This window comes from Pelodiscus sinensis, chromosome 10, assembly GCF_052426305.1.
Source record: "Pelodiscus sinensis isolate ZL-2025 chromosome 10, ASM5242630v1, whole genome shotgun sequence".
Taxonomy (NCBI): Eukaryota; Metazoa; Chordata; order Testudines; family Trionychidae; genus Pelodiscus; species Pelodiscus sinensis.
The window spans coordinates 52,167,101-52,184,176 of record NC_143061.1 but is presented as its reverse complement, the minus strand read 5'-3'; the positions used below and the strand labels follow the sequence as shown (position 1 = coordinate 52,184,176).

Sequence of the window (17,076 nt, the reverse complement as noted above, 5' to 3'; positions counted from 1 at the left end):
GAGATCAAGTCATGGAGGCTGGGTCCATGGAGTGGTATTAGCCAGGGGGTAGGAGTGGTGTCCCAGCCCAAGGTTTGTGGAAGGCTGGAGAGGGATGGCACGAGACAAATGGCTTGGTCACTGTCTTCGGTCCATCCCCTCCAGGGTCCCTAGGGTTGGCCGCTGTTGGCAGACAGGCTACTGGACTAGATGGACCTTTGGTCTGACCCAGGATGGCCATTGTAAGCTCAGGGTCGGGGGTCTCACTGGACCCCCTTGATTCTCTTGCACACCTGCTCCTGGGTGGCCAGGCTGGCAGCTCTCCTGCCCTAGCCGGCCACTTTCCTGTGCCTAGTGCGGAGATCGTGGACGAGGTCCACGATGTCTGCACTAGCCCAGGCGGGTGCCCGCCTCTTGCGGTCCCAGGCGCCGCCAGCCTGGTCCCAGGAAGAGGGGGAGGGCATCGGGTGGGTGGCTCGATCCGTTCCAGGTGCAGGGTCTGCTGGGTGCTGGCAGGCTTGCACCTGGCACGGGCACCGTAGCCAGCCCATGCCCCTTTAAGGGGTCCGGGGCTGGGAGGGGGGCAGAAGAGTTTCCCTGGTGTTGGCCAGAGTGGCTAGCCTTCCACTAGTTTGAATTAAGGGGCTACACACCCCTTAATTCAAACTAGCTAGTTCGAACTAGGCTTAATCCTTGTAAAATGAGGTTTTCCTAGTTCGAACTAAGCGCTCCGTTAGTTCGAATTAAATTCGAACTAACAGAGCGCGCTAGTGTAGCGCCTATGAAAGTTAGTTCAAACTAACGTCCGTTAGTTTGAACTAACTTTGTAGTGTAGACATACTCTTACAGATTAAAAAGCTGGTGAATTTTTACCTCCTTTGGGTGTTGCAAATGGCTCATGAATGGAAAAGTGGCTCCAAATAACTTCATTTTGTTGTTTCTTTTTAAAGAAGGCAATTCACGTAAGTAAAAATGCCATTGGTGCTAAAATATTTCTCCTAGTAAAACTATTTTTGCATCTAATGGCTAAAAATTTTCACCGTTTTTGTAAATGCACAACTTTATCTAAGTAAACAGTGCAACACAAAATAAAAGACAGCTGTAGTTTGTTTGGGTTTTTTCATTTTTACTGATCCTGGGTGTATAGCCAAAGATATAATAATATCCAGTTTGTTCTTAAACATCTTACAAATATATTAGAGCAGCAGTTTTAAGTTTTGTTTCAGATACAAAGTGAGTTATAAGCTCTTAAACTGTTAACATTTAAAAGGCTTAACTGTACTTTTTGTAATATTTAATCAAGGAAAAATATCTAAATCCCAGTTTTGGAATATTTTACAATTTGCAAATTTTTTATGACTAAGGACCTTTTTCTTTTCTAGTTTTCTACATGATTAACATAAAACCAGGATTTTGTTATTGTAATTTCTAGAGGGCTGCACCCCCTGCTTGCTACACTCACCAACCCACCTCTGTCTGCCGTGGCCAAATCATGGCCTCCCCTCCTACCCGTGCAGGAAGGAGCTGCTGCCGCCCCGACGCTCCTGAAAGGAACCAGGGGCCAGCAGGGAGCCCAGGATGCCCCCCGAGTAAGGGAGGGAATGCTGAGCCATGGCTGCTGCTTCCCCTTCTGACTCTGCCGAGGCTGCGGGGCAAAGCACCACAGAGTGAGATAATGATGTCACTGTCGTCCCTCAGGAATTTTTATAGATAGATATAGATATAGAGAGAGAATTTTATGAACTTACATCTGATCCTAGGAAAAACTGGTTCATAAACTAGAAGAATTAACTTGTGATAATTCACCCTAATTGTGAACTCAACTGATTTCATTCAAGCGAGTGTAAGTTCACAGAATGTCACAATAATCTATTACAGTAAAACCCGTGTTATCCAGCACGCTTGGGGATTAGGGTGTTCCGGTTACCTAAAAGTTCCGGTTCTGTGAGGGTCCCATCAACCTAGGAAAAACCAGTGGACAATAATAGTAAAACTCAAGTTTATAATATTGGTAGTTTTGTAGTGTGAGGCAGTTGGTCTCACATTTCTATCTTGAGTTGAAGATGATTAGTACTTCTTAAATAAAAAATTGTTAAGCCAATCATGGTAAACCAAGTCTGGCCTGTGCGCCTGAAGATGTGACAGTATTGTGGGTGGGGGCAATGCCGGCTAACAAAGTTTTCTGGTTAACAGAGTGCTGGATAACAAAGGTTTCACTGTACAATAATGTTGGTGGGAAAAAGATGTAAGAGAAACAGAAAGACTGCTTTAGTCCATATACAGTAAAACTCCATTGGTCCGGCATCCAAAGCTCCGGCACTCCTGATGGTCCGGCACCATCAGGAACCCGAAAGTGCTCTGGCTGCAGGACAATTGGAGCTGCTCTGCGCCCGGCTTCCCCGATTCAGCTGCTGCTGAAATTGACCAGCAGCTGAATCGGGGAATCTGGGGGCAGAGCAGGTGGGGTGCTGCCAGGTTGGTCCCGTAGTGCTGCCCCTCAGGGCTGCGGGACCAACCGGACAGCACCCCAGCTGCTCTTGGGGACGCCTGTGGAAGAGCAGCTGGAGTGCTGCCAGGTTGGCCCCGCAGCACCGAGGAGCGGCGCTACGGGACCAACTTGGCAGCACCCCAGCTGCTCTGCCCCAGGCATCCCCGATGCAAGCCGCTGATCAGTTTCAGCAGCGACTTCATCGGGGATGCCTGGGGCAGAGCAGCTGGGGTGCTGCCAAGTTGGTCCCGTAGCACCCGCCCCTCAGCGCTGTGGGACCAACCTGGCAGCACCCCAGCTGCTCTGTCCCAGGTGTCCCGGATTCAGCCACTGCTGAAACTGACCAGCAGCGTCTGAATCGGGGACGCCTGGGGCAGAGCTGGACTATCGGAAGGGGGGGGGGGTTAGAGGAGTCTGAGGTGGCATCTCCCCCCCACCCCAGACACGTCATAGCCCCCCTTCCAATAGTCCGGCATATCTGATAATCCGGCACCCCCTGGGTGCTAAAGGTGCCGGATTATCGGAAGTTTACTGTAAAGAGGTCTACTGATAAATTCAAGGATTGCATTGAGATCATGAGTGGTAAACAAAAGAAGTGTCGAACTAAAAACACAACGAGCCAAAATGGGTCTATATACCTGTGACAGAGGCGCAAATAAAAGCAATGCCTTAAACAGCTCCATGTTAGTACAAGTTGTCCAGGTCTAGGAGCAGTTTAAAACACTGGGTGCTATGAAGTTTTTTCAGGAGTATGTTTCAAACAAGAAACAACTCAGTCCAGAGACCGAAGATCCAATTTTCTACCTTTGCTTCTTTTTTTCTCTCTCCTTTTGTGTATGTTTGTCTTGTTTTGTCTTCTTAGGAAATGGGATTGGACTTCAATGGCACCAGCAACTGCAGCACATTTCAACTAATGTATTTTCTAGTCTAGAAAGGACAGTTATTACCATTTTAAATAGCATTTAAGACACTGTCAAACAAAAGGATTTCTTTTTTCTAAAAACTCTCCAGCTAAAGAGAAAAAGCAATGTTGCTAAAATAAAAGCCTTATTTAATATTTCACATTTCAAATGCTTTAACCATTTACAGGTTAAAAAGATTCTAAGTGTGTTTACAATGATATTAAGCAAGCTGAGGTCTGAATACCAAACCCTGAACCTTGTTTAATGGTGGGCAGTAACTGGGTTATGTTAACATCTCTCTTTGGACCCATTTATTCCATCTAACTCAATATACCTGAACCAGTGCACACCATGCACTGATCACTTCATCATGAATTAATGCCTGGCTTACTCAAACTCCCAACTCAAGTCATCTCAAAACACCAGTCCACTAAGGCATCAGCATCAAGCTTTATTAACCTTGCTAATAACAGTGCCCTCATGCTAAAAGATTCTCACTGGCTCCCTGTTTTCCACAAACATCAGTCTCCTCACCTTCTAGGCCAGTGGTCTCCGACCTTTTTACACCCAAGATCACTTTTTAAATGACAGAACAAGCCAAGATCTACCGCCGCCCCTTCCTCGAACCCCCGCCCCTTCCTCTCTATTCTCCTCCTCTCCATCCCTTGCTATCTGCAACCCTTATACTGCTGCTTTTTTCCCCAATTCTTTTGTAGGAAGAGGTTTTTCCAACATTGGCCTGTCTAGACTAGACCAAATGTCAGAAAAACCCCTTCTTTTGGAAACCTCCTTATTCCTCGTGGAAAAAGGAATATAGGGGTGACCGAAAGAGCACATTTGCTCTGCCACTAAAAAGAGCAGAAGAACAAACACATCCCTGGATGCAGAAGAGTTTTCCTGGGATATCTCTGGAACCCTGAAAAACTCCTGCAGTCTAGCCGTACTCTCACTGGGTTGAGGCAGGATGTGTAGGCTCTGGGGTGGCAATGAGGGATTTGGGTGTGGGAAGGGGTGAGAAGTGCAAGCTCTGGGAGGAAATCTGGATGCAGGAGGAGGTGGAGAAGGGCACGCTGGCTCGGGGAGGAGGCTCCAGGCCAGGCAGTGTTGGGGTCAGATGTATGGATGGGGTACTAAGCAAGCCACAGGCTTCTGGGTATGAGGGTGCAGAAATTTGGGTTGGCGTATGTGAGGGGCTCAGGGCAGGGGGTTTCAGTGTATGATAGGTTAAGATCTAGGGTCTGGGGGAGTGCAGGAATGTTATGATGCTGTGGGCAGATGGGGGCTTGGCCCCAATTGGGGGTTTGTTGGCCAGGCTTCATTTTTAAATAAAATACTGTATCAAACACAAAAAGTTTCTGCATTGTCTTTATTTATGAGAAGGGCAGGGAACCAGTTTTGAGTCAGGGGTCACTGACCCACAGAAAAGTCAGTTGGGGCCACACAAGTGGATGCAAAATAAAACTCCTCCAAAACCCCCACAAGCCTCATTAATGTGGCCCCTGCTGTACTGGTGGGAGCAGGAGGCATGATATTGGGGAAGGGTGCCAGGGGGTACCGGGACAGGGTAGGGTGCCAATGGGTGGGGCAAAGGACAGGGTGCTGGGCCACTGGGTGCTGGGGCAGGGTACTTTCGGGGGTTTGGGCAGGGGGAGGGGACAGGGACCAGTACCTGGGGATCCTGCAGCTGCAGGCCAAGGCCCAAGAAGTGAGTGGGCTGCTCCCCCAAGCCCTAAACAGTAGCACAGTACCTGAAACACTGGTTCATTGTGTAGCCTGATGCCTTCCTGTGCGGGCTGGGAACGGGGGGGATGGGGAGCCCTGGACCACGCCGGCTCCAGCTGGCATGCTCGAGACTTTATTCCCCTCTTCCTTGGGGAGTGGAGGGGAGGAGGAGAGTCCCAGACAGCCCCAACCTAAAATGCCGGTCCTTCGCGCGCTGGGGAATTTGTTCCCCTTCTGCCTTTCTGCGCGCGGGGAAGGGGTTGGGTGTCAGGGACAGCACTGGCTCTGGCTGCTCAGGTAGCGCGTGCTGCCATGGGGAGGGGAGGAGTAAGGCACAAGCTTCCCGAGCGGTTGTGGTTGGTGTGCACTGGGACTCCCCCCTCCCCCGCAGGCAGGCAGCAGGGGAATAAAGTCCCCAGCACACCGGCTCCAGCTGCTCGGGCAGTGTAAACGGGGAGTCCCAGATCACGCCAGCCCCAACCGCTTGGGCAGCATGTGCTGCCCAAACAGCTGGAGCCAGCAGGCTGGGGACTTTATTCCCCTGCTGCCTGCCTGCGGGGAAGGAGGGAGTCCCAGCTCATGCCAACTGCTACCGCTCGGGAAGCTTGCGCCTTACTCCTCCCCTTCCCAAGGCAGCACGCGCTGCCTGAGCAGCCAGAGCCGGCGTAGTCCCGGACACCCAACCCTTTCTCTGTGTGCAGGAAGGCAGCAGGGGAACAAAGTCCCCAGCGTGCAACGGACCAGAATTGTAAGTACCGCACCGGCTGTTCAGGGGGGAAGAAGAGCAGCCCACACACTTCCTGTACCAGGCGCGCGGCTGCAGAACTCTCCCCACCTTGCTGGAAGCCCGCACTACCTCCGTTGTTCCTGGAGGTAGCATCAGCACGGCATTCATCTTGGGGGGTGGGGGCAGTGAGGGGCCCCCAAAAGCCTTGCGATCAACCGGTCAGACCCCCAGGATTGACGAGTAGATCGTGAGCAATGCATTGGTAACCACGGTTCTAGGTTCAACTCTTACCACCCAGGTTCCTGATTCCCATCTCTCACACAATGGCGTTTATCATCAACCCTGTGGGCCTCTCCTTGCCTAACTGCCCCCTCACCCACAGTTACACATTGTTAGACCACTTCTATTACCCTGCTGCCACCCGTTGCAAAATGATCACACTGTTATGTTGGAACAATATTAGCTCAAGGGACAATTTACATAATTTAGATATTCTAGAAGACAAACACAACTGAAACTGAATTTACAAAAGATTAGCAAGTTTGAAAGGTCAAACTCACAACATATAATTGACACAAAGCAAAAGAATACCTGACTGAAGACATAAGCCAGTCTCCCATTAATACAGCCTTGGCCAGTTACCACACTGTCTCCAGGATACTGCATGAAAGAGTAAAGAACACGTAGGTCAGAGCAGTAATCAGATTCATTAAAATAATTATATCAACGTCTTCTGAATTCACACCCAAAGTATTTGTTAGCCTGGGAATGGGGCTGTCTCTTTTTCTTTGTTTATGGTGGTCACAAGCAGTCCCCAATCCCGATAAGGACATTTTGGGGCTACTATAATATAAGCAATAAATAAAACTTAATAGGGAAAAATGATGAGAACTCTGTAGCTTTGTTTAAACTTCAGAAAATTGAGGTGTTAATGTGACACTGAAACTAAACATTAAAATGCAAGGAAACACAGTTATTGGTACGCTGTGCTCCTCGGAGCCCACCAATGCCAACTAGCATGCATGTCAGACCTGACACACTCATTATCCCCAACACGCTGTGATCATAACACGTATCTAAAAGCTGTCAGGTAAGGTACCATATGTAAACTGGCCACATGCGGTTCCTGAAAATAAAAATCATGGTGTAATATATATGGATTTTATTCAGATGATACGGGCATACTGGAAATATTTTCTTAAATAGATTTGGAAGATAGGGCACGTCATGTGCTTACTCATGTGTGAACACAGCCCGGGGCCTATCCTGCCACGCCACCAGATCCAGCCCGTGGATACCGGAGACTCACTTGGGTGACTCCCAGCAGCCCAGCACATTTCTCAAGCAGCTCACTGCTTGTCCTGCCCCTCCATACGCTGCTCAGAAAAGTGTCTGCCTGGCTGTTTGTCTTTCATAGCTCTGAGCCCAGGGGAAGGGGGAGAGGCTTCACCCGCTGTCCCTGCCCCCAGCACAATCATACTGGCCAGTTTCTGGCCAATGGGAGCTGCCTGTTTGAAGAACAGGCAGTACGTGAAGCACCACCCCCAATCCCCTCAAGGCTTGTAGTTAATTCACAGATGTACATGGCCCCTGAAGCCAGTGCAGGGGCAGAGCAGTCAGGGAATCTGCCTGAGAAACGTGCTGGGCTGCTGGGAGTCACCCAAGTCTCCTGGCCAAAGCCTGCCACCGGCACCCCAGCCCCTTCTCCCCCCAACCCTCTGCCCACCCCAAACTGATACTCCCTCCCAGCCTCTACACTCCAATCCTCTGTCTCAACCTCCTCCTGCTCTAGGTCACAACCCAAACGCTTGTACCCCAGGTCACAACTGCCTCCTTCACCCAAACTCCCTCCTAGACCCCACACTCCTACCTGCACCTCAGTCCCATACCCCAAGTTCCCCTCTGCACCCAGCCTCCATCCCAGATCCCATACCTCCTCCATTAATACTATGGAAGAGTGTGGCCCTTGACCACTTTCCAAAATCTCGGAGTGTCCCCCCCCCATCAAAAGTTATTACCCACCCTTGCTCTAAACAAAGGAATGGGATTCACTTGACTGTCTGGACCGCTGGCAGAGGACAATGAAAGAACATTAACATACACCTCTAAAAAGCTATCACGCTAACAGATTTATTCTTTTATTACAAAGCCATCTCAGCACTGTGTCCTGAAGTCAGAGTTAACCAAACAAGCTGGCATTTGCTCTGACCTGGAGGAGGGATGTAGGAGGGGGTGCAGGGCCTGGGAGGCAGTTGTGATCTGGGGCAGGTGTGCAGGAGGGACTACAGGGGTTTGGGTTGTGACCTGGGCAGAGAGTTGGGAGAAGGGTTGGGGTACCAGGGGAAGAATCTGGTCGGGAGGCACTTACTCTAGGCAGCTCCTGGCCAGCAGCCCAGAGGAACCTTCTGGCAGACTCCCTCTCTGCTTCATCCCCATACGCCGCTCCAAGCAGCTGGCTGCAAGGGCCATGTGTGTGTCTGTGTGCCACATGCCCCTTTTAAGGGGCCCTCTACATGCTGCCTGCACTGCAAACACAGCCCAGGCAGCTCATACTGGCCTGCTGCCTGGGCTATGGGACAGCAGTAGGCTGGATCTGTAGGTCTGGTGGCCCTACAGACTGTATTTTGCCAGCTTCTGCTCCAGACTATAATTAAGCCCATGTCACAGAAAGAGCTTGACATAATTGCTCTAGTACTAAGATGGACTTGTCTAAATCAAAGTGATATAAAAGACCAATTGTACTCACGTGAGAGGGAAGTAACAAAGAATAGGATTAATTGCCTTATGCCAGGACACACACACCTTACCACCTAAGATGCTTGCTGAGCAGGGGGAAGGATCGGTGTGGCCCCAGCCGCCACTTCCCATGGCGGCCTCTGGCTGGAAACAATGAAGCCAGTGAGAGCTGTGAGGCTCTGTGGCTATGGATCCTTTAGGACAGTGTTTCCCAAATGGTGTTCTGAGGAACCCCGAGGTTCCGTGAAGTGAAAATAAGGTTTCCGCGAGAAAATTCCATAACAATAACATTTTATGATTTAAATTTGTTTTTGTACACATTAAATGTGATTTTTGTTTTTAAATATGTTCAATTAAACTAAATGTTCATCTCATGACCTTGTTTAGCATTTGTTTATTATTATCCTTATTTATCTGTGGTCTACTTTTTCAGCTCCATATATTAGACTGTTATTAGGGGTTCCGCAAAATTCTTTTGAGTTTAAAAGGGTTCCATGGCCAAATAAAATTGGGAAACGCCGCTTTAGGAGAACAAAGTGGCACAGGTCTGCTAGCTGCTTTCCCAAAGCAGGCTCGCAACCCACTTTGAGAAACACTGATCTAGAACATTCCTGGCAGGTGTTTGTCTGACCTGTTCTTAAAACCTTCAATGATAAAGATCCCACAATCTCTTTAGACAATTTGTTCCAGTGCTTAACTACCTTTACATTTAGAAAAATTTTCCTAACATCTAACCTAAATTTCCGTTGCTAGATTCTTCTAGTCTGCAGAAGAGTGAGGGGGGATTTGAGAGCAGCCTTCAGCTTCCTGAAGGGAGGTTCCAAAGAGGCTGGAGAGAGGCTGTTCTCAGTAGTGACGGATGGCAGAACAAGGAGCAATGGTCTCAAGTTGCAGTGGGGGAGGTCTAGGTTGGATATTAGGAAAAACTATTTCACTAGGAGGGTGGTGAAGCACTGGAATGGGTCACTAGGAGGGTGGTGAAGCACTGGAATGGGTTACCTAGGGAGGTAGTAGGTAGAATCTCCATCCCTAGAAGTTTTTAAGTCCCAGCTTGACAAAGCCCTGGCTGGGATGATTTAGTTAGGGTTGGTCCTTCTTTGGGTAGGGGGCTGGACTCGATGACCTCCTGAGGTCTCTTCCAGCCCTAGGATTGTATGATTCTTGTCCTATCCTCACTGAATAAGGAGAACAATTTATTGCCCTAAGCATTAAAAAGCACAAGAAATACCTTATTCTGATCAGACTCCATCCCAAAGTCTGCGCACCTGTGCTCCACGAACATGTCATACTCAACAAAACTGCCAGGATCCAGCAACAGAAGAATTCGCTCCCTCGCCGTCAGCTTTCCCTGAAATGCAGCAGACAACATTTAACAGGACTGTTATCTGGTTAAACATCCTGGCAAGACAGAACTTAATACCACTGAAAGAAAACACATGAGGGTTAATATATTTATCAAAGAACTCAGAAGCACCCCCCCATTTCATCCCTTACTGAAATCCAGGCTGGGGAGAACAACCAATGTGAAAGGTGCCTGCTGGTGGAATCTCTCAGGAAGCAGGTGGGAGAGCTACAGCAGGAGGTGGCTAGCTAGGCTGAGGAGCATCCGAATCCACGAGGAATTCCTTGAGAGTACTCATGTGGAGACAGCTGAGTCTGAGGTAGCTCTCCCACTACAAAAGACTGCTGACACACCACTGATGGAGGAGGGGATGGCTCTGACTCAGGCAGGACACTGGCAGCTGGTCACTTCTGGCAGCAGGCAGTGCTCCACTTCTACTCCCAACCCTCCCGCCGTGATTCTGGAGAACCGTTACACTGTTTTGGCCATGGGACATAAGGAATCACACCCTAAAGCAGAAGAGGAGAAGCCTTCTACCCCCAAGGCTGGGAGGTCTGCAGCCTTGATTGCGAGAAGGAAATATAGGGTAGTGGTGGTTGGCGACACTCTTCTGAGGGGAACAGAGGCACCCATCTCTTGCCCTGACATGTCATCTGGGGAGGTATGCTGTCTGCCAGGGGCCTGTATCTGAGACTTTATGGATTTCAGGAAGACAGAGTTTAGTAAACTCAGAGAGTTGAAAGATAAGGTCCTACAAGTATACTGGAAGCAAGAGGAAAACTAAAGACAGGGTAGGCCCATTGCTCAGTGAAGAGGGAGAAACAATAACAAGAAACTTGGAAATGGCAGAGGTGCTTAATGACTTCTGTGTTTCGGTCTTCACTGAGAAGTCTGATGATGAAGGAATGCCTAACAATGAATGCTAGTGGAAATGGGGTAGGTTTAGAAGTTAAAATAAAAAAGAACAAGTTAAAAATTACTTAGAAAATTAGATATCTTCAAGTCACCAGGGCCTGATGAAACGCATCCCAGAATACTCAAGGAACTTGGAGGTATCTGAGCCTTTAGTTATCATCTTTGAAAACTAATGGAAGTCAAGAGAGATTCCAGAAGACTGGAAAAGGGCGGATATAGTGCCCATCTATAAAAACGGAAATAAGAACAACCCAAGAAACTACAGACCAGTCAGTTTAACTTCTGTGCCAGGAAAGATAATGGAACAAGTAATTAAGGAATTAATCTGCAAACACCTGGAAGATAATAAAGTGACAGGTAACAGCCAATATGGATTTGTAAAGAACAAATCATGTCAAACCAATCTGATAGCTTTTTTTGATTGGATAACAAGCCTTGTGGATAAAGGAGAAGTGGTGGACGTGATATACTTGACTTTAGTAAGGCATTTGACACGGTCTTATATGACTTATCAATAAATTAGGGAAATACAACCTAAATGGGGCTACTATAAAGTAGGTGCATAACTGTCTGGATAACAGTTCCCAGAGAGTAGATATTAATGATTCACAATCATTCTGGAACGGTGTAACAAGTGGGGTTTCACAGGGTGTGTTTTGGGACTTTCCCTTGCAACAAACCCCGGTGCCAGCTTTCTCCACATATTTACTCTGCTGACACCATTATTGGACCTAACCATGCCAGTTACAAGATCAAGAACACATATTCCTGTTCATCCAGAAATATAATGCCATCATGTGCCTAAAGTTTCCGTCTGCAATGTACATTGGACAAACGTCTCAGACACTTCGCCAAAGAATCAATGCACACAAAACAGACATAAGACACTCTCACAGAGAGAAAGCTGTTGCTTGCCATTTCAGCCAGACTGACCATTCCCTCAATGACCTTAAAACATGCATATTGCTTCAAAGAGACTTTAACTCCAGATTTCAATGAGAAGCTTCAGAACTGTCATTCATGCTTAAATTTGACACTTTATGTATGGGTTTAAACAAAGACTCTAATTATCTCACCCATTACAAAGATAGCTTCCCCAATTATCACCCCTAATGTCATTACCGCAGAGAAACTTCCCCTATTATCACCCCATGTCATTACCTCACAGACACTAACCTTCCCCCCTCACCCCCACTCTTTTCTAAAATTTGATTTGTCAATTTCACGTGTTCATTTTTTTGATTGTATCACTTTGGTATATGTGGTTGCGCTGATTTTCTTCCACATATTGATGTGAGGAAGTGGGTCTGGCCCACAAAAGCTCATCACCTAATAAACCATCTTGTTAGTCTTTAAAATGCTACATACTTCTGTCTTTTGTTTCAGCTAGACCAGACTAAAACGGCTGCATCTCTATCAACGATTTAGATAAAGGCATAGAGAATATAATTATTAAGTTTGCAGATGATACCAAACCGGGAGGATTTGCAAGTGCTTTGGAGGATAGGGTCAAAATTCAAAACGATCTGGACAAACTAGAAAAATGGTCTGAGGTAAATAGGATGAAGTTTAATATGGACAAATGCAAAGTACTTCACTTAGGAAGGAACAATGAGTTTCACACATACAGAATGGGAAGTGATTGTCTAGGAAGGAGTACTGCTGAAAAGGATTTAGGTGTCACAATGGACAAGTTAATCGTGAGTCAACAGCGTGACGCTGTTTTAAAAAGCAAACATGATTCTGGGATGCATTAAGCAGTGTTGTGAGCAAGACACGAGAAGTCATTCTTCCGCTTCACTCTGTGCTGATTATGTCTCAGCTGGAGTATTGTGTCCAGTTCTGGGCACCACATTTCAAGAAAGAGGTGGAGAAATTAGAGGGTCCAGAGAAGAGCAATAAAAAAGATTAAAGGTCTAGAAAACATGACCTATGAGGGAAGACTGAAAGAATTGGCCTTGTTTAGTTTAGAAAAGAGAAGACTGAAGGGAGATATGATAGCAGATTTCAAGTATCTAAAAGGGTGCTAAAAGGAGGAGGGAGAAAAATAGTTCTCCTTGGCCTCTGAGGATAGGACAAGAAGCAAGGGGCTTAAATTGCAGCAAGGGAGGTTTAGGTTGGACATTAGGAAAAACTTCCTGTCAGAGTGGTTAAACACTGGAATAAATTGCTTAGGGGAACTGGAATCTCCATCACTGGAGATATTTAAGAGTAGGATGGATAGACATCTACCAGGGATGATCTAGACCAGCGGTTGGCAACCTTTTCATCCCAAAGAGCAAAACTACATCAAAATTCAGAAGAAGTGGTCAACAAAGAGCCAAATAAGAAAGCCCCTATGCATGACTGTAAATATACAACTTAATATTAGTGATAATTGACAATGATAAATAGCAGCACAAAGGAAACACTGTACTCACAGACTTCTGCTGCTGCATCTTTTCACACATTTCTTTGAAGTTTACATCATAACTGGTCAAATCCAACTTTGTGCACACATTCAGCCTGTTTTTTGTCAATCTTGTGGCAGGGGGCTGGGGATGTGGGGGTGCAGGAGTTAGGGTTGCGGTGTATGAAGGGATCAGGGCAAGGGATTTGGGTGCATGATGGACTCAGTGCACAAGGCTGTGGTGGGGGATGCAGGACTGTTATGGCAGGGGACTGGGGATGGGGGTATGTTGGGCTCAGGGTTGGTGAGTGGGGGCTGCAGGAGTGTTATGATACTCTGGCCAGATGGGGGTGGGTCCCAATTGGGGGCTTGTTGGCCAGGCTTGTTTTTAAATAAAGTAAAAATACTATGTCCAACACAAAAGGTTTCAACATTGTTTTTATTTATGGCAGGGGTGAGGAACCTTTTTTGGGTTGGGGACTACTTACCCACAGAAAAATCAGTCCGGGTCCACACAAATGAGAAGCAAAAAGTCCTCTAAACCACCCCAACTCTCACTGATGAGGCCCCCAACTGAAACACCTCACTCCCGTGGTGCTTCATCCCCATGGTGGGGGGAGGGACAGGGAGGACTGAGGTTCAAGGCCTCAGGCCAGGTTTACTCTTCTGGGGTTCCAGGGTTAGTGGATTTTGCGCCCCCCCCCCCCCCCGGCTCTGGGCTGGGGCCAAAAATGAGGGGTTAAGTGTGAGGGACAGGGTTGCCAGTGAATGGGATAGGGATGGGGGTGCAGGATCTGGGCAGGAGATAAGGTGTAGGAGGGGTGAGGGTGCGAGATCTAGGTGGGAGGTAGGGTGCAGGAGAGGGTTGGCAGTAGGGTGTTTGGCCAGGGACATGCAGCAGGAGTGCACTGGGGGCAGGGTATCTGGCTAGGAGGCAGGAGTGGGCTGGGGGTAATGAGTCTGGCCAGGGGGCAGAAGCGTACTGGGGGCAGGCTGTCTGGCCGGGGGGAGGGGAGGGGGTAAGTGAGTATGGGGTCTGGGGTTGGGAGGGGCCACTTACTTGCTTTCACACCACACGTAACATGCCCCTCGCTGCTCCGATTCACCAGGCAGGATTTGCAGGGAAAGCCTCCAGGAACTGTTTCCCAGGAGAAAGACAATGGCAGCACATGGAGCCATTTTTGCTTCCTGGTTTCCCGCACACCAGGAGAAGGAAAAGGGCGGCACATGGAGCCTTTTTGTTACCCGTACGCCAGATCCAGCAAGGAGGCTCAGGGCTTTCTCTCCCCATCCTGCTCCCTCTCCCCTTCAGGAACCTGGTGCTGGTGTTCCAATCTTGTTGGAGGCAGTTAGGCTGTAGCACCAGCATTGGCTCCCTGGTGTGAGGGCAGCTGGGGGGCTGAGTTGGGGCTCCAGAAGAGCCGTATCTGGCTTACGAGGCATAGGTTGCCGACCCCTGATCTAGACAGTGCTTGGTCCTGCCTTGAGGGCAGGGGACTGAATTCAATGTCCTCTAGAGGTCCCTTCCAGTTCTAGTATTCTATGATTCTACCATTTGTTTCACTAAGCCACTGCCTGACCTCTTCCCACAGTATTTAAAACAATGAAAGTAATCTAAATATCAGTTAAGGCAAACAATACATAAACTGAAAGTGGAAAACAGCAGGAAAGGAAACGCCATTATTTCTGGAGAGAACATCAGGACAGAGGTGATGGGTGATCCCTGAGAAGTCCTGTTAAAAAGCTGCGAAGTGCAGTGTCTGTTTCTATTTACTCTGAACAATTTGTTTTGATGTTAGGCTTATTTTTTCTAATGGCAGAAAGCACACAGAAGTAATCCTTTCACAACTAACCCAATTCAATCTCTCACACAGCCCCCTCCTCCCCTCAGTGCCCTTTAGGGAGGGCTGAAGATCCCCCGCCCCCGATTTGTATGGAGAACATTGCTGGCTTTTCTTCTGTCAGGGAGCAAGGGGAAGTTTACCGTTTGCTGCATTCCTCATTCTGGTTGAAGAGCACAGGGGGCAGAAGAATCTGGATCCACCCCAGCTGGGAGACATGCACCCCTCCCCTGGCTGTGCCCATGGCAGCTGCATGGAGAGGCACTTCTAGCGTGGCCCCACACTGCTGTGGTGAGAGAGAGCTGCGGCAGTCCTCTCTCGCTGGGGCAGCCTGCATACTGAACCCTTCATCCCCAACCGCGAGCAATAATTTAAATGAAGCACGGACATTTTCATATTATTTTCCAAAAACCAAAATTAATTGAGTTAAGGACTCAAGCAACAATGGGTAAATCTAGTTCTTTACAAAGAAGTGGGTTGGGGACCTCTTCCAGTAAGAGCAAGTGGAGACCAGTCTCATCATAGCCCAACCTGCTAGGAGAGAGCTAATCACCCAGACCCATTGGCAAGAATGGGATGGTGGTGGTTTAAGTCATACTCCTCTGGTCCCAGAGGAGGTTGGGACGGAGTACATGGAAGTGTGCGTGCGGAATCACTGCAAAGGTCACACGGCCCTCAAGAAGTGGCTGCACAGGCATCAGTGTTGGTTAGAGGGGGTGTGTGGGGGCAGGCAGCAGAGAGTCAGGGATTAGGGGATAGGGAAGGATTTGGGGGTAAGGGAATCAATTTGAGGTTTGGAGATGTCAGGCTGGTGTGTTACCTACCAGCTCTGTGTTCTTGGGGAACCAAGACATGGACACCTGTCAGCCCTGTGTTCTTGGGGAGCCAGGGCATGATGCTCATGGAAGACACTCCCCTCCCCAGGGCCTCTGCATGAACCAATGACAAAGGAATGAAAAAGCAGAGGAACACACACCTAAACCCCTCTGGAGAAATGTGATAGGATTAAGGGAACACCCCAGCCTCATCTGCATCCCAGATTGAACAGACAGACATTCATATTAGCATACAGAATGGAGAAGAGCACTTCCAAAACAAGCACACTGAACAATAGCGCGTCACCTATTAAACCATCTTGTTAGTATTTAAAGTGCTACATAATTTTTCCTTTTGTTTTGACTGAACAATGGGATACTGAAAGCGGAAAAGCACTGTCTGGTGGGAAATCTCTGCTCTGGATGCTAATGAACCCATGCCTGCTCACACCCAGATCATTAATTATCAGACCAATTTTAGTAATAGATCCTCTATTAATAAGGAAAATAGTGAAACTGCCTAATTGCACGATGAGCTCTCTCAAGGAACACCACCCACAGCCAGGAATGATCAGTTTCTATTGAGCCTAAACAAAACAACTTTAGAATATTCCCCTGAACTATCTATTTACCCATAAACAAATCCAGTGTTCCTTTTGAACCATGTTTATGTCCCTACAAAAACTCCTACCCTTGCTCAAGAAAACTGTTCTGATGCCTGGATCTAAAGTCTGCTTCAGTTCCATTGGGACTTCTCCTGACTGACTGACTGCACTGGGGGCTCTGTTCTGCCTGTCTCCAACACTCTGGACCCCAGCTGCCATCACCATCTGGGAACCTGGATTAAGCTTCACAGAGTGCTGAGATCCCTCTCTTCCCCCTCCCACACTCCCCCCTCAGGTGCAACCTCCTGACTCTGCTTTATGTGATCAGTTCTAGTTTGCTAGCCCTACCATTTGTGAACAGATTTAAGTTAGATTTAATATTGTAACTGTTTTGTTTGTTTGACTCTCCTTGTATGGTTACTACCTAGCAATAAATAACTTTCATTGTTAAACTAGTTGTTGCTCTCTCTCCTCTCTTTCTCCCTCAAGGGTATTTTGGTCTCTCTATTCACTCTGCAATAATACTCCTTGTACCCAAGCAAAAGATCACTGTAGCATCCAAAACTCCTGTGGGTTTGCTCATCAAATAGCGGAACAGTTGTGGCGTGAAAATGG

At 47.9% G+C, this 17,076-nt stretch overlaps 1 protein-coding gene across 1 annotated transcript in view; it reads right to left on the bottom strand.

Moving 5' to 3' along the window:
- Window positions 1–17,076, bottom strand: part of PCCB (propionyl-CoA carboxylase subunit beta) — a 75,709-nt gene that overhangs the window by 57,687 nt on the left and 946 nt on the right. Inside the window, exons 2-3 of the mRNA XM_075937379.2 lie at window positions 9,783–9,902; window positions 6,410–6,478 (exon numbers count right to left, since the gene is read on the bottom strand). Coding sequence (XP_075793494.1) covers window positions 6,410–6,478; window positions 9,783–9,902 — 189 coding nt within the window. The remainder of the gene's footprint in view (window positions 1–6,409; window positions 6,479–9,782; window positions 9,903–17,076) is intronic.